This window comes from Mustela nigripes, chromosome 12 (assembly GCF_022355385.1).
Source record: "Mustela nigripes isolate SB6536 chromosome 12, MUSNIG.SB6536, whole genome shotgun sequence".
In the NCBI taxonomy this organism is placed as follows: Eukaryota; Metazoa; Chordata; class Mammalia; order Carnivora; family Mustelidae; genus Mustela; species Mustela nigripes.
In genome coordinates this window covers 34,002,607-34,024,992 of record NC_081568.1, presented here as the reverse complement: position 1 = coordinate 34,024,992, position 22,386 = coordinate 34,002,607, and the positions used below count along the sequence as shown (strand labels likewise).

The window sequence follows — 22,386 nt, the reverse complement described above, 5'->3', positions numbered from 1 at the left end:
CAGAAGATTCACCTGCAACTATGCCCTTTGTATATATCAGATGAGGACATAAGATAGTGATTCTTTACACTGTACCCCGTAAATCCCCAAAGGTTCAAATTTCAGCCAGCTCTGGAGTCATTTGAGGAAGGGTAGAGAATAAATATGTTTCTGGACACCCCTTCATCCCTCAATTTAAGCAAGGCCACTCTGCTCTTCCTGGATTTGTTAATATCGCCTCATAATATTTCATTTGCTCAAAAGATTCATAGTTAAAAACCAGTGACCTAGATCCATTCTACAGAAAATATTTAGTCCCACAATACCTAATGTAACTTTTCTACAAACTAAGTAATATGGCAAAAACTCTGTCCTTTGGTATATACTTTGTATCACAAAAATCATCTTCCAAACCAACCATTTGCCATATTATAGTAAGAATAACAAAATGTGTTTTCAATTTGTCCATTCTGTCTTCCACTTTTCTATAAAAAACGGACAGTTGAAACCCAAAGTAGAATCTCTTTACTCTATTGGCCTATTTGACACACTACATCTAAGATATAAAACCTAAGAAAAACTTCAGCTCATGTGTCAGGCCATAAAAAGCTTTATTCAAGTTAGTCTCGCTTTCAAGCATTGTTTATTTAACCATTTTCATCTGTCGGTGCCTCATTTATATTAGCAAACTGTCACCACCAATGGTTTTCATGCTTAAAACCTAACTCAACTAGTCTCTTAGAGGAGGTGATTTCAGAAGCATCATCTATTTCCAGATTTTTCCCACTCTTTAGCAAAGTCAGGAACAGGCTACCCTCAGACAGCTACTCCCATCCCCCCCCCCCCCCCACCCAGGGCAGGCACAATTCCTCAGTCTGAGCCACATTCCTCCGAGCAGAAAGTGCCTTAGTCTCCTCTGTACACAGCACTCCAGCCAGGACCTGGGGAACACGTGAGTGGCAGGCAAAGATAAGAGGACAGAGTTAGCCCTCAGTTAGCAATATGGGTTTTAACAGCAGATGAAACTTCTTCAAGTCCAGAGATTTTCCATATTCATTAAATAGTTTATGAATTTACCTAAGTAAAACCTAATTAAAATGGCAAATACTAACATGTACACATTAGGTTGAACCATATGAAACTGCCAATATACAACCATTTTTACCTATAAAAACAGCCATTTATAACAACTAAACTTACTGTGGTAATCATTTCACAATATACTGATAAATCATTATGTTTATCCCTTAAACTTATACAAGGTTATAAGTCAATCATCTCTCAATAAACCTTGAAAAAATATAGCCATCTCAACATCACATATCACAACATATCACCAAAAATAGGCATTTCATGTAACCACACATATGTAGAAAAGAGTCTATTCCTCATACAAATAATTTCATAATCATTTGCTCAGTGCAAGGAAATAAGGCTTCTACCTATGAAGACTAAAAAAGCGTGCAGAGCAGACTATAACATGAAAAGTCATTTCCTATAATTGTGAAAAAATAAAATAAGCCTTAAAAATAAGCAAGCTTTCAAAAAGCTGCGATCTCCAACAAGTATTACAGGTAAGATCCCTGTAAGAGAGAAAAGCTAAAATGAGCATGTTTCTAGAGCACCAACGTACTTTTGTTCAACTGAAATGTAAAAGAATTGACATACCCAGCAATGTTGGCCATGGAGCTTAGCGCGTCATATCCCTGAGCAATTGTGACTCTTGGAACCTGGTCCATTGCCAAAACTGTAGTTTTTCTTTTAGAAAGTTTATTTAGCAAGTCTGGATTTTGGGCTGGGTAAATAAAGCTAATCAGTGTTCCCGATGTTTTTAAAAGGTCAGCTTCGTGAACACCTAACGTTGGGTTAACCATGGGGGCTCGTACCTGAGGGGAAAAAAGTCACGTCACTGATTAAAAATGTAAATATCTTTACCATATTTTTAAGTAACTAGGACAATGTAAATAATATGCCATAATTAAAATAACACTCCAGAAGTAATCTTTCAGCAATACATTTCTGATTAAATTCCTAAACGAGGTAAGGAACACAAAGATCTTTGCCATCTGTCCTCTGATTGATGACCTATGAACTGGTCTGAGTACAGAGCATACTATTATTCTGGTAAGATTAAGAGATACTAGAAAAAATGGACAGGGAATCTTTGTCGTGTGTTCTTTGATTCTTGCAAATTTTGGCAAGCACAAACATCTGGAGTGGCAAGGAGTTAAGAACAGTATAACCTAAACTCTCCACTGTCATACCTATAGATTTATGTCACCTCAAAATTCCAGGGGAATATTTATGGATGAACACTATTCAAACTAGTAGCCTTGCTGAATTGCGCTTAAGCAAAAAGCAACTCTGTCCTGGGAAGAAGTATCAAATAAGTCAATGAACATACACACCATATGTTAGGAAGTTTCAAATGTCCATGTTCTGAAATCACATTTTTTTTAAATTCCACCTAAAAAGATTTTTTAAATGTGGCTTTTCTTTTTTTTTTTTTTTTTTTTAATTTCTTATAGCCATTTTCAGGGACCTTAAATGACTTCAATATCTTTAAGGCTGGTAACATGGTTTACTACCACCAGCTTTTCCTAAGTTCCTGCAGGCATTCAGGTAAGCCAATTCATTGGCTGGCTTTTAAAATGTGTTTTATATCCAAGTTTAAAAATCAGCCTCCAATTAACATGTATCCTTTCATTAGCTCTCATTTCGCAGCCGTGTTCTTAGGCAAGTAAGCCCAGAAAACAATAGCTCAGGGACTTACATTTTAAAAGGAAACCGAAACACAGACACTGGGTCAAAACTTTCATTCCACAGCATTTCATCTCAATTTACCTATGAGACACCTTTATTGGTTACTCCCATGTCAGTTGCTGCTCTAGTGATTTATGTGATTTTAATTAATTAATTAAGGTTCTGTACTTAATTAAGACTCTCTGGCAAGGTCTATTTTTCCTCAGTGAGAATCTATAATATAGATTTAATAAAAATTAGAGGACAACTTTGCATTAATGCTCCTGGCCCCTATCAAATGCTCAGCTGAAACAACTGGCACCTGAGTGATTTAAGTCAATAGAATGCTTCCCTGAATGTGCTTTTTAGATCACTAGTTCCATAAGATAGTAAAGGCTTGATTAAAAAAAAAAAAAAAAAAAAAAACAGGTCCCAAAGCCAAGTAGCTTATTAATGCAAGCATAGAGTTATATGTTTCAATATTATAGGGTTTCTCAATGCATTTAACATGCTCCTACACACTGAGTCTCTAATAAGAACACAAAGCATTTCCAAAACTTATGTGTACCCTACCCTACCAACCCTTTACTGTGGGATGTCTCAAAATTTTTTGATCCCTAGAGCAGATATTGGAATGGATTATACTTATTTTTCTATCTAAGCTCTTTTAACATACTAAGTATATCACTAAGCATCTGCACACCTAAACATTCTAAAAGCTTTAGTTGAATTACAACTTACCTACATACCATTTATTTTACTACTAATGTCTACAGCAAAAAATTTTTTGTCTTCTGCAAAAATCACTAAGACTCTACCCAAGTTATTCAATAGAGATTATGAAAAAAATTATGTGACTGATTCATCTTAGAAATTAATACACACACACACACGCACACACACACAGCTCGTGTTTCCTAAAAAAGTAAGGAGCTTCTTTCAGCCTAATGATCATGCTTCTATGATCCCTATTTTCCTCCTTGTCTTGGTTGCAGAAGGCTTAGGATTTAAGTTAATGCTCCCCTCTAGTAATTATCTCTGCTAGACTTGGGATGCAATCTCTTCCTTCCTCTATATGAATTTTTACTTTAGGTTTTACATCTAAAGTTCTTCAGCACAGAGATGCTATTGTATATTAAAACCTTTTATTAAAGTAGGTATGGCTACTCTCCACTCAGCCCCATGTTGCTTTATCCAGGGCAGCGCTGCCCTCTCTAGAAATAGCATTTATGTCAATTACCTCACTGATCCTTCTATGTAACAGAAGATCACTGTACATTCAGTCCCAGTCCCAGGAGGATTCCATGCCTTTTTCCTATTCCAGTAGCAGTTAAATACTCACCTGTAGGTATTTTAGATATATATGAACCAGGAAGTGCAAATTCTCCCCAGCGAAAAAAAAGGGAATTCCCACAGGACAAATATAAAAAGGAAGATCACTTTCTCCTTTCGTGGTTAACCATGGATCACACTGCCTGATAAAAGTTCTACTGGAATATGAAGAATATTCACAACATGCAAGGATTTCTCTGAGAAAAGGCATTGTTTGAAAATATGAAGAGACACAGCAATAGAGTAATATAATTTTCTTATGAAAAGTTTTTTAAAAGTCAGCATGCCATAAATGAGGGGGGAAAAGAATAATTACTTTGACCACCAAATCAGAAGCCAGCACTTCCTTCACCCCTTGGATCTGGGCACCTGCTGCTCTGTAGTGATCATCAGAAAACTTAGAAGCTTCACCAGCACCTGATTCCACGACAACACTAAAGCCCTGCTTGACCAAGGCCTGAACACCAGCAGGAGACAAGGCCACCCGCTTCTCATTTTGGAAAATCTCTTTGGGGACACCAACAGTCAGTTGTTTATATGGAATTCCTACAAAGGTAAAAAAAACAACATAAAAACAAAAATGGGCAGTTTGTTCAAAATATACTACACATACAAGTTACAGCTCAACATAATGTTCCCACTTCATAGTCATACTGAGTTTTTTTTATCAATGATGGAAAATATTTATGCCCGTTCCCCAGAAAATACCCAAATATTTCATTTAGCCAAATGGCTCTCTTCAAGGCACATGACTAGATTAGTTTAGCCTTAGGGGGGGAAATGGGTTGTGAAAAATCAATCAACAGGCAAATTCCACTCTTCAAACGACCCCTCTGGGGTTTATGGTCTCCTTGTCCTTACCTTTAAGGAAGACGGAAGTAATTTGCTGTTTTGAAGAACTACGCTATACTAGACACTTTGGTGGCCTGCTGCACTCAAGAGTTTCCTTCCTGGCCATTTGACCACAAGAAATTCCTCATAGATTTCCAAGGTTATATCCTGAGACTCTACATTCTTGGCCACAGCTGATCAGACCAGGGATCCACAGCTGGGTCAAAGATAACAGTCTACAGGCCAGACACCTCTGATATGACTTACACAGGAACTGCCCAAGGACACTCTATGTTGGCCAGTGATGATTCAATCCAGTCAGGTTCTTTCTCAGGGATTCTGAGTGCCACAGAAAAGGACAGAGGGAGTAAATGGTACAGAAGCTATTTGGAAGCAGTCAAGAGGTAATCAAAGGGAGGTATACAGCAACAGCAGTAGAAACATTAGGAGTAGCGATACAAAGATGAAAGATGAGCCATAGCTATGAAATCCAGAAGAACATTCTACTTTTCCAAGAAGTATATGAACAGTTTCCTGGGCTTCTGTACTTCCCAAGAACACATACAATAAACCCTCATCACAAAATATATACTAATGGGATCTTGTTCCTTGCAAACCAAAACAGCCTGTATGATATACGTAAAGTATTTATAGATGGTTCTGAACAGCTTTAGCCAAAGTAGATTAGTTTCTTCTGTTGTTTTACTCAACATGCAGGCATAAATAGATTTTTTTAAAATAAAGATCTGCTTCTATATGTTTTACTAAAGCTTAGGAAATCTATTCTAACAACTTACACTCTAAATATACATAATAAAAAAAATTATCTCCACAGAATAACAATAGTCATTAAGTGAGGCCTTAGAGAAATGAAGTCAACCTAAAAATACCTTCACTTGATCACAGTCTTAGACCCCATACTCCATAATCAGTAATAACTGATAGTAAGCCAAAGGCAAAAATACAATGAATCTTACCCTCTACTTAAAGAAGAGGGAGGAAAATAATAGAAAGCTGGAAAATATTTTGGATTGATGTGCAAAGTTAAATCACACTTGGAGTTTACTTATCTGACAACCTCAGATTACCTAGGCCCTATTATACCTTAAGTCAAGGAAGCTACCAAAGATGAATGAAGATTCAGGAGCCAACCTAAAAGGGCATCCGCTTGGCCAAATAAGAAGCAATCTGAGCAGGAAAGAGAATAATGAACTGCAATGTAATAAAACACATCCAAGTGAGCTAGTCATGATACTCAAAAAACAAGAATTTTTAAAAAGCTTCGCTAGCCAGCTTTAGCAGATGTGTAGAAAGCAGAGTAACGGTCTCCCAAAGATAGCCACAATCTAATCCTCAGAACCTGTGGATATGTTAGGATACACACCAAAGGAGAATCAGGGTAGCAGATGGAATTAAATTGCTAATCAAGTGGCCCTGAAACAGGGAGATTATCCTGGATTATCTGGGTGGGCCAAATGCACTCACCAGGGTCCTTAACTGTGGAAAAAGAAGGCAGAAGAGTCAGAGTCAAACAGTAATTTGAAGATGATATGGAAGTGGGGGCCACGAGCCAAAGAATGCAAGCAGCTTCCAAAAGCTGGAAAGGTAAGGAAAAAGACCTCCCTCTAAAGCCGCCAAAAGGACAGCCCCACCAAACCTTGATATAAACCTAGTGAGAGCCATTCTAGACTTTGGCTTCCAGGAGTGCAAGACAATACATTTGTGTCATATGAAGAAAGTATATTTGTGATCACTTGTATAGCAGAAATAGACAACTAATACTTAGGGGTACCAAGACATTATTACCAAAACTAGTAAATAATGGGACAGAATCAACATTCATCCCACCTCACCATCGCAACCTCAGGGTAACTAAATAAGAGAGGGAAAGTTTTTCTTACAGAAAAATTCTAGCTCTAAATGGAGATAAAATGATAGCATATCACCATTTTAAACCCCCCCCCCATGAAACCATGGATTTAGTTACTGATCATTAAACAGCTGTATAGCCTTTGAATGAAACACTGATGAGAACTTGTTGTTGATGGATACCAACAACATCTAAACTCACTGATTAATCTTCTTGATGTAATGTAATAGATCGTACACAGCGTCATCCATGAAGCATTCCTGCCCAAAAAAAGACAACCTGAGTCTGATCAAACCTCTAGATCTAGCCAAATGGCACAGAAAATACAAGGGACAGAGGAACTGGATAAATAAGACCAAGGGAATTCCGTCAGCTAAATCTAGAATGTGAAATTCTGCAAGGCAACAATGATATTCTTCAACAAATAAATTAAAGGAGAAAAAGGAAAGCACAGAGAACAAAAGAAGAGATGTAGCAAGCAAATACAACGTACGGACCTTGTTTGGATCATTATTTGGGTAAGGCAACCGTTAAAAAAAAATGGAAAAAAAATATGAATACTAACTGGGTACTGTCCGTTCTTTTCAATGTGGTAATGAAATTGTGGTGTTATATATTTTAAATAGAATCTTTATCTTTTAGATATAAAAAGGAATTATCTAGGAAATAGTCAAGAGCCAGAAATTGAGGGGCGCCTGGGTGGCTCAGTGGGTTAAGCCGCTGCCTTCAGCTCAGGTCATGATCTCAAGGTCCTGGGATCGAGTCCTGCATCGGGCTCTGTGCTCAGCAGGGAGCCTGCTTCCTCCTCTCTCTCTCTCTCTGCCTGCCTCTCTGCCTACTTGTGATCTCTCTCTGTCGAATAAATAAATAAAATCCTTAAAAAAAAAAAAAAAAGAAATTGAATAAACAAGTCTCCTGCATAGTCGCTATAGAGACCTAGATGTCCAGCCTTTATTCACAAGGACAACTCTCACATACTCAATGCAGTTACTTACTTTTATCTTATACACAGTTTTATCACACTTGGATCACTTGGCTTTCTAGAACACCTAAAATAAAATAAAAATCTGAACATAAAATTGAGGAGTGTGCAGGTACCAGTGCAGGTACATGGCTAAGAGTCACTTGCCATGTGAGAACAAGAAAAGAGGCTGTGAATTCTGTGATAGACAGACCTAAGAACTCAAAAAGCATAGCAATGTTGGGATCCCAAATGCAAAGAGTCCCACAAACTTAAAAAGAAGGGCATTATTCTATGTGGCAAAGCCTTTAGGTTACCCCTCCCCCCAAACATCCATCCTGTTCTTCCACCTTAGTTAAAAAATGTCTATTTTAGTGGAATATGTCATCATCTAGAACAAAGGACCTCTTTTATGTCCAAGTCTCCCTTACAACCACATAATGGCCACCTGAGTTTTGGCCAATGAGGTATAGACAGAGTCCTAGGAGGGCCTTTGTGCAAAATGCATAAACGGATCTCACTCAGCTTAGAAAGCCCTTATTTAGCTTCAGCTCCTTTTGGCCTGCACACTAGAACAGCAGCATGGGGATCCTGGCAGGGAAGGCCTTGTAGGCCACTGAAAGACTTCAGATCTTAACTCTGCATGGGCTAGGACACTGGCAAATTTTGAATAGAAAAGTACATGATCTTTCATTTTTAAAAGATAATGCTGTTGTGTAGAGTACAGACTGTAGCAGGAGCAGAGGCAGAAAGCATAGAGAGCATTTAGAAGCCTAGCACAGTAGTCCCAGTGACAGATGATGGTGCCATGGAACAGGACAATAACAACAGTGATGGTGAGAACAGACTCTAGATATAAGGTAGAATGACCCATACCTACTATGAAGATCTAGGATGACCCCAAGGTTTCTGAACTGAGCAACTGAAATGAAGTTGCCATTCACTAAACTAAGAAGCACTACTTCAGATTAATTCATATACTTAGTTGCTAATTCTTGAGCAGAGATGAGCCATGTATATTACAATTCCTCAGTACTGACAAGGAAAGAGGAAGAGCTGCTGGGAGAAATGGTTTCGCTGAGCAATAGCTTCCGGGATACAACTCAACTGGTTTATTGTTCCTCTTTTTCTATTTTCTTTTCTTTTCTATTAGCACTGATGATCAGTAACTTCTACACATGGAAAATATAAAAAAGCACTCCTTGGGCTTTTTTTAAATGCAAAATAATGACTCACAAACACCAGGCTATCACATTCCATGTTTTTCCTTTTATCAATCATCAGAAGATCTATTAGCTTCTACAACTTGAAGGTTTGATTTACATAAATTGACATGAGACTTTACCTGGTTTTCCAGATTTACACCACAGGGCCTGATGAGTATGAAATGTTCGTAAAAAATCCTTCTTCCCATGTATAACCTTACAGGACCCCAAATTGCTAAGTAACGGACATGAACAGCCCGTCACCACGGTTTTCAGTAGACTCGCCATGTTCATATGAGCTCCCAACTTTCTGGATGCCAAATTTCCTTGACGGTAAAATACTGAAAGGAAAGAAAATAAAGCATTTATGTGCTAAGAAAAACATACTTTGTCATTTGAACATCAAAAACATTTTTTAAAATACTAATTCAAAGAGCTTGGAATATAAAAGTTGTGTGTGGGCACCTAAGATGAATTTATTTGCCGAGTCCTTTACTTACAGAAGATGCTTCAAAAGTTTGTTTCCAACTCAGATATTTAAAACTTGGAATTCATTTTCCCACTTAAATTGTGGTTCTAAACCTATTATTCAATTCTAAGCCTCAATCACCTAAGTCTAATTGATCCCTAATGTAGCTGGAAAGCTAAAAAAGAAAACTGCTAGAGTTCAGTCACATCTAACAGGCAAGTTACCTTCTAAGTCTGCATGTACAACAAAAATAACACAGGTACCCTTGAATTTCCCTTAAATGGTCTATAATTCTGTATAATAGCAAGCTACTTAGCCACCATGTTGAACAGAAAACACTGGCAACCTAGTCAGTACAGCAAGATGCTTATCCTGTAAGACCCCCTGAATTGAGATAAGTGAACATGAGATGCATGTTTGCCAAGTGCACATCTTAAGAAAATTAAACTTGGGGCACCTCAGTGGGTTAAGCCTCTGCCTTTGGCCCAGTTCATGATCTCAGGGTCCTGAGATCAAGCCCCACATCGGGCTCACTGCTCAGCGGGAGCTTGCTTCCCCCTCTCTCTGCCTGCCTCTGCCTATTCTCTCTCTCTCTCTCTCTCTCTGTCAAATAAATAAATAAACCCCCCCCCCAAAAAAAGAAAATTAAACATGTGTGGGCTATGACTCCAATTTTTAAAAAGAAAGGAAAATGCCATTATCACATAAGTTTGTGCTTGTAGGTATGGGTGCCACTAGGAACTCTTCCATCAGTGGTTCTCACAAGTGGCCACTCTTCACCAGCTCTACGGGGCTGGAGGACCTAAGCTTCAGGGGTTCCCTCCACTGCTCTCCATGGCAGAACCCCAGGGGTATGTGGAAGGTACCCCCACCATTCCTGGATTCCCAATGTTCCCCTAACCCCCAAACTTCTTTTCTTTCCTTCAAAATCAGGAAAAAGTAGAGGATCTGAAACCCTATCATTCAAGCTCAGCTAACTCCACCAACTACTTTAAAAGTTCTGCACCATCATGTGGGCCTCCAGTCCCAGAAGACCTCCATAAGCATTCTTCCAGCATCCAGCTCCCTCAGAACTGCTGCTACAACTCCCTGATGCAACTTCTTACAAATACCAGAAAGCCACACTGGGAATGGAAATCCTTAATCCAGATGGTGCTTATTCTTAAAATGCCCTTTAATTCAACAAACACGTGTAGAGAGCTTAGTCAGAGGCACAGCCGTTAGAAGCATCTGTAAAATCAAACTGGAATAGGTCACACATTTTGAGATAAGAAAAGTCAACAAGTAATAACACTACAAAGCAGAGTAAGGCAAGTCCAAAGTTCTTTGAGGCCTCGAAGGAGGAGATTATGCATTCTCAGAAAAAAAGAAAAGAAATAAACATTTAAGATGGAGAGAGTAATAAAAAAAAAAAAGGTAAGTAAGGGGAAGCATGCGAGATTGGTTCAGGCAATCAGAAATGTGTATGAATAATGCTTTGCCCTTGAAGAAGTTTTATATTTTCAGTGTTTCCACATGTCATTTCATTTCAATCCCAAGCATTCCTGAGTCCCATAAATATTCTCCTTATTTATTCATGGGTCACTTGTAGGGCTAGTCATGGCTGAGGATGGAGAGCAAACCAGCCCTACATTCAAAACATTCAGTGAATCTATGCCAAGAACCAAGGGAGATACAAAGATGTATAAAAGATACAGATATAAAAAATTCTTGCCTCGAGGGAGATTCGTCCTACCATTACCAATGACCTAGTCTTATTCCAATCTCCCCACTTACCCTAGTTTCTCTTCTTGGATCATCCCACCTCCCCAACAACCACCGTTCTCGTGGGGCTGATGAAGTTTACCCAGACCCACTGCCACTCACTCCCTGCTTGACCTGAGTCTCTCTGCACCTCAATCTGCTCATCTATAAAACATAAGAAAGCTCATTTGTAAGACCCCCCCCCCAATTCGGCTCTAAAAACTTTTATGATGAGATTTTACAGTGCCTTAAAGCTGAAGTCCTATTTCATAGAATCTGGAAAAAACTGCCCTGCCTACTTGGAAAATGGGAATTTGATGTTGAACAGATCCCTGGCATCAGACATCAGTTAAGGACAAGGCCCTCAGAGGCTGATCTCTCCAAAAAACTCCACATAATCAAGTTATGAACGTAACCAGACAGCAATCAGAAAGTAGTTTATTGACAGGAACGGTTCCTACCACTAAGCCTAAATCTCTACAAATGACCCTGAAAGATATTCAGAGAATATCTGAGACTGTGTTCTCACAGGCAGGTACTTGTTTCCATCAAACATAGAATACTAGCTTAATTGTCACATTTACCCCTTTCTTTCCTTCACTTAAAAAGCTCTCTTCTGGGGATAAAAATATATTATATTTTTATAAAAAATTAAAAATTAAAAATTAAAAAAAATTTTTAATTAAAAAAAGAATTCTAAAATAAATAAATAAATAAAATCTTTTAAAAATTTTTTAAAAAAGCTCTCTTCTATTTTATTATCCACGTGCTTCTGTGACTTTGAAGAGATGGGGGAAATCTTTACAACTCAAAATTGAAAAAAAAATTAGTATATCATCCGTGCAGCAGTGTAATGTTAAGTAATTTGAACAATTATCTTCCCTAAAATTCTTTTTTTTAAGATTTTATTTATTTATTTATTTGAGAGAGAGGTAATGAGAGAGAGCATGAGCGAGAAGGTCAGAGGGAGAAGCAGACTCCCCATGGAGCAGGGAGCCCGATGCTGGACTCGATCCTGGGACTCTGGGATCATGACCTGAGCCAAAGGCAGTTGTCCAACCAACTGAGCCATCCAGGCGTCCCATCCCTAAAATTCTTGAGGGCAGAGAGAGAGAGGGCAGCCTACAATCTAACAAGGTGACCTGTGGGTTTTAAGCCCCCATTCTGCACTTCATTAGCTGTGTCCTTGGCCAATCAGTCACTTAACTCCTCTGAACCTGATATCCTCACCTTTAACATGATAATGACAGCACTGCCCTTTTTGGGTTGTGAATATTAAAAAGACACAGTATCTTAATTGCTATTATTATTCACTTTGGTATTTTAACTGGCCCAGAGCTTTGGTAGGTAGGAAAACAGCAAGTGTTTTTTTGACTGAATGAATGAATAACTAGGGCTAGGTAACCTGAAACCTAGGTATCTAGGGAACACATTCTACAGAGTTTCAGGAAATTTCCTTTGAAAATCAAATGCTGTGTATCCTTGTGGAAAACTGATTCCATCAGCAAAGGTAAAGCCTGAGCACATTTGCTGATAAGAAAGTAATCCTAAACTGTACATTTAATAAAATTTAAAAAAAATAGCCAGGTTTGCAAATAAAGGGGGTGCGATGGAGAAGAGGGGACATTTTAAATAAAAGCATGCAAGCCCCCTCCAAACGGAGTCTGTCCCACAAGACTCCTTACAAGGCGATCTTTTTACGACTGCCCTGAAAAACAGGACGAATAAAGGACGCCCGCAATCGTAAACAAGTCACGCTTTTAAATCGAAGCATACCAACCAAGGACACTATATCCTACAGAAGCTTAGACTGGCAGGCAGTGTGACCTCGCCCAAACCCACCGGTACCGCCCCTCTCCTCCAGCCACTAAACTGCCGCGCAGCTGGCAACTGCACCGGACCGCTATTTATAACCTTCCCCCGGAGCCGATTGGCCGAGGCCGAATAATAGACAATCCGCCTCCAAGGTTCGAATCAGCTCGGCCCCCACCGTTGTCTCCTCCCGGTCGCCAAACCCCGAGCCCCCCTCTGCCCGGCTGAAGTTTGCCAGGACCACCATCAGCCCGCACAGACCCGCACACTCACAACTTTCGCTCGCCTAGGTCTCCAGCCGATCGCCGACCCCGAATTCCCTCAAGGTTCTAGCACAATTTCGGGGCGTCCAGCTGCCACTTCTCCAGGTGCACCCTCTATCCAAAGTCCTCTATGACCTCCCCTCCTCCTCCCATCTTGCGGGCAGAAATGACACCGCACGACTCCCGCTCCCCCCCCCCCCCAAGCTCCAAGATCTGCACCTGCACAGCTGCCAGTCCCCTGACCCCTGCGAGTACCCAGTCTCCCAACCACCCGGCCACTCCTTTCCACGTCGCCCCAGCAAGAGACAGGAAAGAGGGCCCTCGAAGCGCGGTTCTCCTTCCGGACCCAAGCCTCTTGCCTGCGGGCGCCGCGGGGCACCCCGCACCCGGGTCACTGCCGACCCCGCCCCCTTCTGCTCCTTGACAGGTCTCCACGGCGGGGGCCCGAACCATCCCCGCGAGCCCCCGCGGCCCCTCCCCAGCTGCGCCCCAATCCCGCGCCTGGGCGGCCCGCGCCGCGCCGCTCACCTTGGCTGGGAGGCCAGGCGGCCGTGGGCGGCACGCGGCGGGGGACGCCGCGCTGGCAGACCCGGGTTCGGGCCCCACCGCTCTGCGCCTCCAACCCGGAAGAACAGCCCCAACCCCGCGGAGGCGGAGGCCACGTGACGGCGGCGCGCACCCCTCCACCCCCTCTTGCGCCCCCTCCTCCGCCCCGCGCCCCCTCCCCACCCCGCCCCGCAGCCCGCTCGGCCCGGGTGCCTGCCTCCCTCGCTCCCGACAAGAACACGACGTCGCCGAACGCCCCCTGGGAGCTCAAAGCTAGTTACCCCAAGGGGCCCTTCACTCCTCAATAGCAGCCAAAACCTCTTTGTCTCGGGCTCGACCCGCGGCCCCCTGCCCCGCCTCCGCGCTTTCTCTCGGCGCGTCCTTGTCAATCAAACCTGGAGCCCTGCGCGGGCGCTGAAGTTTGCAGCGCTACATGTGTAACTGGAGAACCAGCTGCAAGTGTGATTTCCTCTCCAGCGTCCCACCAGAGCAAATAAAGAGATAATATTACTCCACTTTTGGTACCTTCCCCCTAGCTGTCTAGGAAAAAATCAGAACTTCTGTAACAGAAGAGGACCAAAAGCCAAGTGGGAGGAGGTCACGGGGTAGTGAAGGGCGGGAAGGAAGGCGCTGTTTTTGCATTCTGCCCGGGGAGGTGGAGTTAGATTCCTCGGAAACGATGTCAAGGCCCCAAAATTAACACACATCTGCGTATTCTTCTTCCCACGGCGGGCCCAGAGAAAGCCGTGTGACGCTGGTAGTATTAATATCCAGCAGCTAGAGATGGACATGAACTGGCCGGACATGGCCGGAGTTGATGGCACCAAAACGATTAAAGGACCCCAAAACATAAGGACCTGCCTGTCCTCTCCACATAGTTCTGTTAGTCAGCAGGTGTCTTCTGTTTAAAAGTGAGAAGAATCAAATACATAAAATGGTTCACTTAGCCAAAGCTCAATCATCATGAAATGTCCGCATGATCACTGCTTTTTACTTTAAGTGAAATATTTAAATAAATAAAATGTTTAAAAAAAAAAAAAAAAGAAATATTTAAGATAGGCAAAACAGAGATATTCCTTTAAGAAGAATCTTCAGAGAAACCCTTTAATAACATCTCTTACACTTTAGTCTGCCTTCAGCCCTAGGTCATCAGCGGATCCCAGAGCGCCCAGATGGAGCGAGCTGAGCAGGGAGCCTGCTTCTCCCTCTGCCCGCAGCTCCCCCAGCTTGTGCTTGATCCCTCTCTCTCTCTCTCTTTCTCTGACAAATAAATAAATTTTAAAATAAAGGACGTCCATCTCGTGCTTTTAATCAGCATAAAAGGTCATTCAACTAACGAACTTCTACTGGCATCCAGAGGATGTCAAGGAAAAACACTGCCCTTCTCCTGAAAGAGTTCACAGACAGGAAAGGACACAAGCCCCGTATTTCAGAAAATATAAGGACGGCTGCTGGGTTCAGTCAGTTAAGCATAGGACTCTTGATCTGGGCTCAAGTCATGATCTCATGGGTCCAGAAAATGAGTCTGGCATCTGCTCCAGGCTCAGCGGGGAGTCCCCTTGAGAATCTCTTCTGCTGCCCCTCCCCCACTCTTGTGTTCTCTCTCTCTCATCCTCTTGACAAATTTTTTTTTAAGATTTTATTGATTTAGTTGACAGAGGGAAACACAGCTAGAGAGGGAACACAAGCAAGGAGAGTGGGAGACAGAGAAGCAGGCTTCTCTCCCAGCAGGGAGCCTGATGCATAACTCCATTCCAGGCCGTGGGATCATGACCTGAGCCAAGGCAGATGCTTAAGGACTGAGCCACCCAGGTGTCCCTCTAATCCTCTTAATAAACTTTTTAAAAAGATTTTATTTGTTTGAAAAGAGGGGAATCACAAATAGACAGAAAGGAAGGCAGAGAGAGGGGGAAGCAGGCTCCTCACTGAGCAGAGAGCCCCACATGGGGCTCCATCCCAGGACTCTCCAATCATGATCATGACCTGAACAGAAGGCAGAGGCTTAACCCACTGAGCCACCCAGTCACCCCCTCTTAATAAATTTTAAAAAATAAAATAAAAGCTTTGAGCACCTGGGTGGCTCAGTCAGTTAAGTCTGTGACTCTTGATTTCCCATCTGGTCATGATCTCAGGGTCCTGATATCAAGCCCTGAATGGCGTTCCATGCTCAATGCGGAGTCGGCTTAGGTTTCTCTCTACCCCTCCGTCTGCCCCTCCCCTCCACTTTCTCTCTCTCTCTCTTGAATAAATAAATTTTTAAAAATAATAAAAGATGGAGCCCCTGGGTGGCTCAGTGGGTTAAAGCCTCTGCCTTTGGCTCAGGTCATGATCCTAGGGTCCTGGATAGAGCCCCGCATCAGGCTCTCTGCTCAGCAGGGAGTCTGCTTCCCCCCATCTCTCTGCCGGCTACTCTGCCTTCTTGTGGTCTCTCTTCCTGTCAAATAAATAAATAAAATATTTTTTAAAAAATAAATAAAAATAATAAAAGATAAAAAGTGTAATGAACCATGATAAATGTAACCAAAGAAAAAGGGTCAAGATACGGCAGTTTCAATGAGGCAGAAGTAATTGGTAAGGATTAAGACTAAGCCTCTTTCATGATACACGTAAGTCAGATCATTGTGCTGTATGCCTCAAATGTATACAGTGCTACATGTTAGTTATATCTCAATCAAACTGGGGAAACAAATACTCGTTTTAAAACACTGGGGGCCAATATTTGTTGCTTTTCTCTTTCAAGGCTTAAAAATTAGTGGTTCCAAAAAAAAACCAAAAAACAAAAATCAGTGGTTCCCAGCTGGGGACACTTTTATCCCACTGTGTCCAGAGACATTTGTCCTCACGCTGCAGAGGGAAGACATCTAATGGGTAGAGACCAGGGATGCTGCTAACCAGTCAACATTACACACGACAGCTCCCTTCAACAAAGAATTATCCAGGTCCCAAACACCAACAGTTCTAAGACTGAGAAATTCTAGCTGAAATGAATGCTTAATGGGTTATTTAATTTCACCTTCTTATTTCACATCAGAACAGATTCAAAGATGACATACCACTTTTCACTTTTTCTCTTCTCACTTTTTCATGTAAGTATATGATAATTTTTAAAATTCATTCTTCTCATTTGTCGAACATAGCTTGGTGCCATTGCTCCAGATAAAAACATTTGTCATTTGGAAGGTTCTGTTTTAGGCCCTACTCTCCTACATAGTAATTACAAAATATTCATAGCAGTCTCCAAAGAAAATTGGATTAAGTTCCAAAAGTTTGTAAGTTAGTTGCTTCTGAATCTTAGAAAATATCTTGTATAAAATTTTTGCAAAAATGTTATATTCCCTCTTTGGTTTTGTGAGGACTTTGTCTGCTTTGATATCTGCTTCTTCTTCCCGGCTTTTCCCACCCCCAATCCCCACTTAGAAAAGTACCACCCCTCTCAGGATGCTGGGGTGGTTCAGTTGGTTAAGTGGCAGACTCGATTTTGGCTCAGGTATGATTTCAGAGTCTTGGGATTGAGCCCCATGTCAGGTTCCCTGCTCAGAGGAGAGTCTGCTTCTCTCCCTCCCCAGCTACCCCTCCCCCACTTGTTTCTCTCTCTCTCTCTCTCTCTCTCTCAAATAAATAAATCTTTGAAAAAAAAGAAAGAAAAGTATCTCTCACATATATGTACATTTTCCTCACAGAATTACAGATTGGGCTATGATTTGGATAATTAATAATTAATTTAAACAAATAAATAAAAACTTAAATAATAAATATTTGATAATTTAAATTTGGACAATCCAATTTTTTTTAAGATTTTATTTTTATGTAATCTCTACACCGAACATGGGGCTCAAACCTAATCCCAAGATCAAGAGTCCCACACGCTGGGTGCCTGGGTGGCTCATACACCATTAGGTTCTGCTTGGAACTTCAACACAGAGAGGTGCCCTACAGCCAAAACTCAAAATGTAGACAGAGCCTGAGAAGATATGAGATCAAACACTGAATGCTAGGGATGCCTGGATGACTCAGGTGGTTAAGTATCTGCTTTCGGCTCAGTTCCTGATCTCAGAGTCCTGGGGTGGCGCCCCACATTAGGCTCCCTGCTCAGTGGGGAGACTGCTTCTCCCTCTCCCTCTGCCAGCTATTCCCCCTGCTTATGCACACTCCCTCTCTCTCTCCCCCCCCTCTGTCAAGTAAATAAATAAATAAAATCTTAAAATTAAAAAAAAAAAAAAACCCACCTGAATCCTAAAGAGAACATGTTATCAAAACCCTGCATCCAGTTAAAACCAAGCCAGAGACAGGTCAATTAAATGCGTTTTTATTATGATTTTTATGTTAAACGGTTATCAGTAGTTTATGGTTTCAAGCTTCCCTTGTACAAGTAAATATTAGCAAACTTCAGTGAGAAAGTATTCTTAGACTCTGTAGACTCCAGGGATCTTGAATAATGCAGACACTTGACTGGTTTTAAGGCAACCATTGCTAACCCCAATCTCAGCCCTTTTTTTCCCCAACAGACCAATCAAGACTGTATTGATTTTAGCAAGCAAATATTAACCAACTAAGTGAACTTACACTGTTCAACATTAATTGGAAGAGGATGGAGGAAAACTAACATTAAAAAGCCAGCACAAAGCTAAATAATTGCTAGTTTGTTTAAAGCCCCATGTTGGGCTCCCTGCTCAGTGTCAACTGTGCTATGACAACTTCCAAAGCTTAGTGTCAGCTCAGATCTCTCCCTTGAGCTCCAGACCCGTGTAGCCAGCTCCCTGCTGGTCATCTCCATTGAGTTAGCCACAGTATTTTAAACTCAACATAAGAAAATTATCTCCTGTTCCTCTCTTTTAGCTGTAATATACTTACTGCTTCCTAAATGTACAAAGCTGCTCTACACCCCCTAGCCCATTGACATGCTTTTTCTTCAGCACGAAAGCTCTCCCTGTTCTCCCTACTCTTTGTAGACTTGCACTCATGCTTGTCTCTTCCTCTGAAGCATTCCAGGCAGGCTCATTCCGCCTCTCAGTTCTCCAAACTGGCACAGTGCTTGGCACAGAACAGATGCTACATAATGATGTTGCACGTTGTTTCTAGGAGAAAAAACTACTGTAAAGAAGATAGCCCAGGTTCCGGCCCGTAATAGATTTTCAGAAGTGTGTCCAGTTTAATTTTTACAAAGATGCAAGAGCAATTTAGTGGAGGAAAAGTTGCCTTCTAAGAAATGGTGTGAAAATAACTGAACATCCATTGGCAACAATCACTCCACCTAAACTAAGTCTCACAGTTTATATAATAATTAAATCAGAATGGAATACAGACTTTAATGTAAAACTGTCACCAGCCTGACCCCAAAACCCCGCCTTTACTGCCCACCGGTTTGTGCCCACTAACTTTGGTCTTACATTTTCCCCTAAGCACTTCTTTCAGGCTTTCCTCTAGACTCAGGCACCTGAAACCTAAAATCACCCCACAGGTGACCAACTGCACTGACAAAATCTCCCCGCTGGCCAGACCACCAAGATCATTTGAGCTAAATCTGGCTCACACCTCTGCAGATGGACCATGGTCTGACCTAGGGAATGACCTATAATGACCTCTACCTAATTATAATACCAGAGTCTCTGCTCCAGGAGAAGCCTCAGCAGCATTTCCATGACATACAATGTTTGCGTAGGCACGTTTCCTTAAGACACGGGCATGACCTTATGCCCTCTTCTCCACAGGATGACAAGTCTTCTCTATCTATACATTCATCCTAACACTAACCCAAAGGAACCCATTCACTCTCTCAGGGAGCCACAGCTTTGGAAGCCATTCCTTATGACCTCATTTGCTACCAAGTTTTCCTTGTGCAACAACTCAACCTGGTACAATTTCTGACTCACCAAAGAGCAAACTCATGTTGGTTCAGTGACAAACCCACAAAACCTCTTAAAAGAAATAAGAGGAAAACCTTCAGGATCCAGGGTGTGGCTTGATACCAACAGCTTGATTTATAAAAGGAAAAACTGATAAATTGAAACTCATCAAAATGAGTAAACATCTGAAAGACGAGGTTAAGAGAATGAAAAAACAAGCTACAGAATGGGAGAAAATAGGGGTGCCTGGGTGGCTCAGTGAGTTAAGCATCTGCCTTTGCTCAAGCCTGTTTCCACTCTCCCTCTGCTACTCCCCCTATCTGTGTTTTCCCTCACTCTCTACTACTCCCTGTCAAACGAATAAATAGAGGCGCCTGGGTGGCTCAGTGGGTTAAGCCTCTGCCTTCGGCCTAGGTCATGATCTCAGGGTCCTGGGGTTGAGCCCCACATCAGGATTTCTGCTCAGCAGGGAGCCTGCTTCCTCCTCTCTCTCTGCCTGCCTCTCTGCCTACTTGTGATCTCTCTCTTTCTCTCTCTCTGTCAAATAAATAAATAAAATCTTTAAAAAAAAAAAGAAAGAAAAGAAAAGAATGGGAGAAAATATTTGCAAAACACTTATCTACAAAGGGTGCATATGTAGAATATATAAAGAACCCTTAAAACTCAACAGTTCTTAAAAAATCCAAATAGAAAATGGGCAGGGGTGCATGGCTGGCTTAGTTGAAGGAGGATGCAACTCTTCTTTCTTTCTTTCTTTCTTTTTTAAATTCCTGACAGAGAGAAAGAGAGAGAGAGGAAGAGAGAATGAACAGGAATGGGGGTGGGGTGGGGAGGGAGAAGCAGGCTCCTCACTGACCAGGGAGCCGGGACATGGGGAATCATCTCAGGACCCCCGGATTGGATCGTGACCTGAGACACAAGCAGATGCTTACTGACGGAGCCACCCAGGCACCCAGGAGGTTACAACTCTTGATCTCGGGGTCATGAAGCTATGTGTCATTAGGCAGTCAACACATATTTGTTAAGAGGAAGAAAAACATTGTGAGTGCCCTGTAAGAGTTGAAACAGAAAGAAGATTCAGTTGACCCTTGAAAAATGTAGGGGTTAGGAACATTGACCCTCTCCCACCCCCCATAATTGAAAATCTGCATATAACTTTGACTCCCCCAAAACTTAACTAAGAGCCTACTGTTGACCAGAAGCCTTACCAATAATATAAACAATTAACATATGCTTTGTATATTATATGTATTTTATGTTGTATTCTTATAATAAAGTAACCTAGAAAAAAGGAAATGATAAGGAAATATATGTACAGTACCATATTATATTTATTGAAAATTTATCTGCGTGTAAGTGGGCCTGCATAGTTCAAATCCATGTTGTTCAAAGATCGACCATACTGGCCTTGCGCCAACAAAAAGAGCAGTACATAGACTGTGGCAGAGAGCTAGGAAAATAGAACACATCAGTACCAAAAGATCTCTTATTTGATATTTATACATTAAATATTGATGTTCCTAATTGTCTTTTGAATGCCATATTTGGAGCCTGAAAATAGCATTTCTAGCTATTACATTATCTCGTTGCTAGCCAGCAAGCACTTCGGTTCAATTCTTGGAACTGTGCAATTAGTAGAATGTTGCCCATTGTAATTATTCACCTAGAACTTCCTCTAAAAATTTCAACTCAGATCTCATGCTCTGACCACCACTTTCTTTCTTTCGGACTCCCTTCTTTCTGACTCTTGATTCCCTTTTCCTTCCAATCTATCATTCATCTTTCGTTTTCAATCCTTTCTCTATGTAGCTTAAGCCATGAGCAGCCCCTCAACCCCTTCTGACTTTACTCTCCTGCTTTAACCGCATAATGAAATTTCACTCCCAGGAACAGACTGCTCGATTCCTACATCAGGTCGTCAAGAGCTGCTAGAGGAAAATCACAAAATTGTTCAGAACGTTGCCCCTGCAAATCCCTGGTCTCCAACCCCGGCTGGACTTTTTTGCGGCCCCCAGGAATTCTGTGAACTGGTCCTCTTCTGAAGCAGCTTCCTTTCCCAGAGCAGCATTTGCAACCGTTGCGCTTTCCTCAAACTCCCCCTTTTTATGTCTCCCACCCTCAAGGTAAAGACATCTCCTCCGTTTTTACTGAGAACGTGAAGATCATCTTAAGTTTCCAGCACCCTCCTTCTCCTGCAATTTCTCTGCATCTGCTTCCATTTCTTAGTGGAAAAAGCTTTCCTCCATCTGAAGTTATTTCTGCCACCTGTACTCTGAATTTGTGACGAGCCTCTTCCTCTTTTTTTTTAAATTAAATTGATTTATTTATTTTCAGAAAAACAGTATTCATTATTTTTTCACCACACCCATGCAATCCGTGCCCTCTATAATACCCACCACCTGGTACCCCAACCTCCCACCCCCCACCCCCCGCCACTTCAAACCCCTCAGATTGTTTTTCAGAGTCCATAGTCTCTCATGGTTCACCTCCCCTTCCAATTTACCCCAACTGCCTTCTCCTCTCTAACACCCCTTATCCTCCATGATATTTGCTATGCTCCACAAATAAGTGAAACCATATGATAATTGACTCTCTCTGCTTGACTTATTTCACTCAGCATAATCTCTTCCAGTCCCGTCCATGTTGCTACAAAAGTTGGGTATTCGTCCTTTCTGATGGAGGCATAATACTCCATAGTGTACATGGACCACATCTTCCTTATCCATTCATCCATTGAAGGGCATCTTGGTTCTTTCCATAGTTTGGCGACCGTGGCCATTGCTGCTATGA

General features: G+C 41.6%; 1 protein-coding gene and 1 non-coding gene across 5 annotated transcripts in view; both read right to left on the bottom strand.

Moving 5' to 3' along the window:
- Positions 1–14,317, bottom strand: part of NNT (nicotinamide nucleotide transhydrogenase) — a 92,225-nt gene extending 77,908 nt beyond the window's left edge. Inside the window, exons 1-4 of one of the 4 annotated variants that reach the window (XM_059417091.1) lie at positions 14,149–14,317; positions 9,061–9,261; positions 4,370–4,599; positions 1,648–1,865 (exon numbers count right to left, since the gene is read on the bottom strand). In XM_059417091.1, coding sequence (XP_059273074.1) covers positions 1,648–1,865; positions 4,370–4,599; positions 9,061–9,214 — 602 coding nt within the window. In that variant the 5' untranslated portion in view covers positions 9,215–9,261; positions 14,149–14,317. Of the gene's footprint in view, positions 1–1,647; positions 1,866–4,369; positions 4,600–9,060; positions 9,262–13,217; positions 13,360–13,735; positions 13,867–14,034; positions 14,124–14,148 lie in introns of those variants that run through there. The other 3 variants (XM_059417093.1, XM_059417090.1, XM_059417092.1) reach the window with 3 other exon arrangements.
- On the bottom strand, positions 2,500–2,625 carry LOC132029025 (small nucleolar RNA SNORA33). The gene has a single exon (XR_009407662.1). It is a non-coding gene; the product is annotated as a small nucleolar RNA SNORA33 (small nucleolar RNA).
- Positions 14,318–22,386: the final 8,069 nt, after the last annotated feature.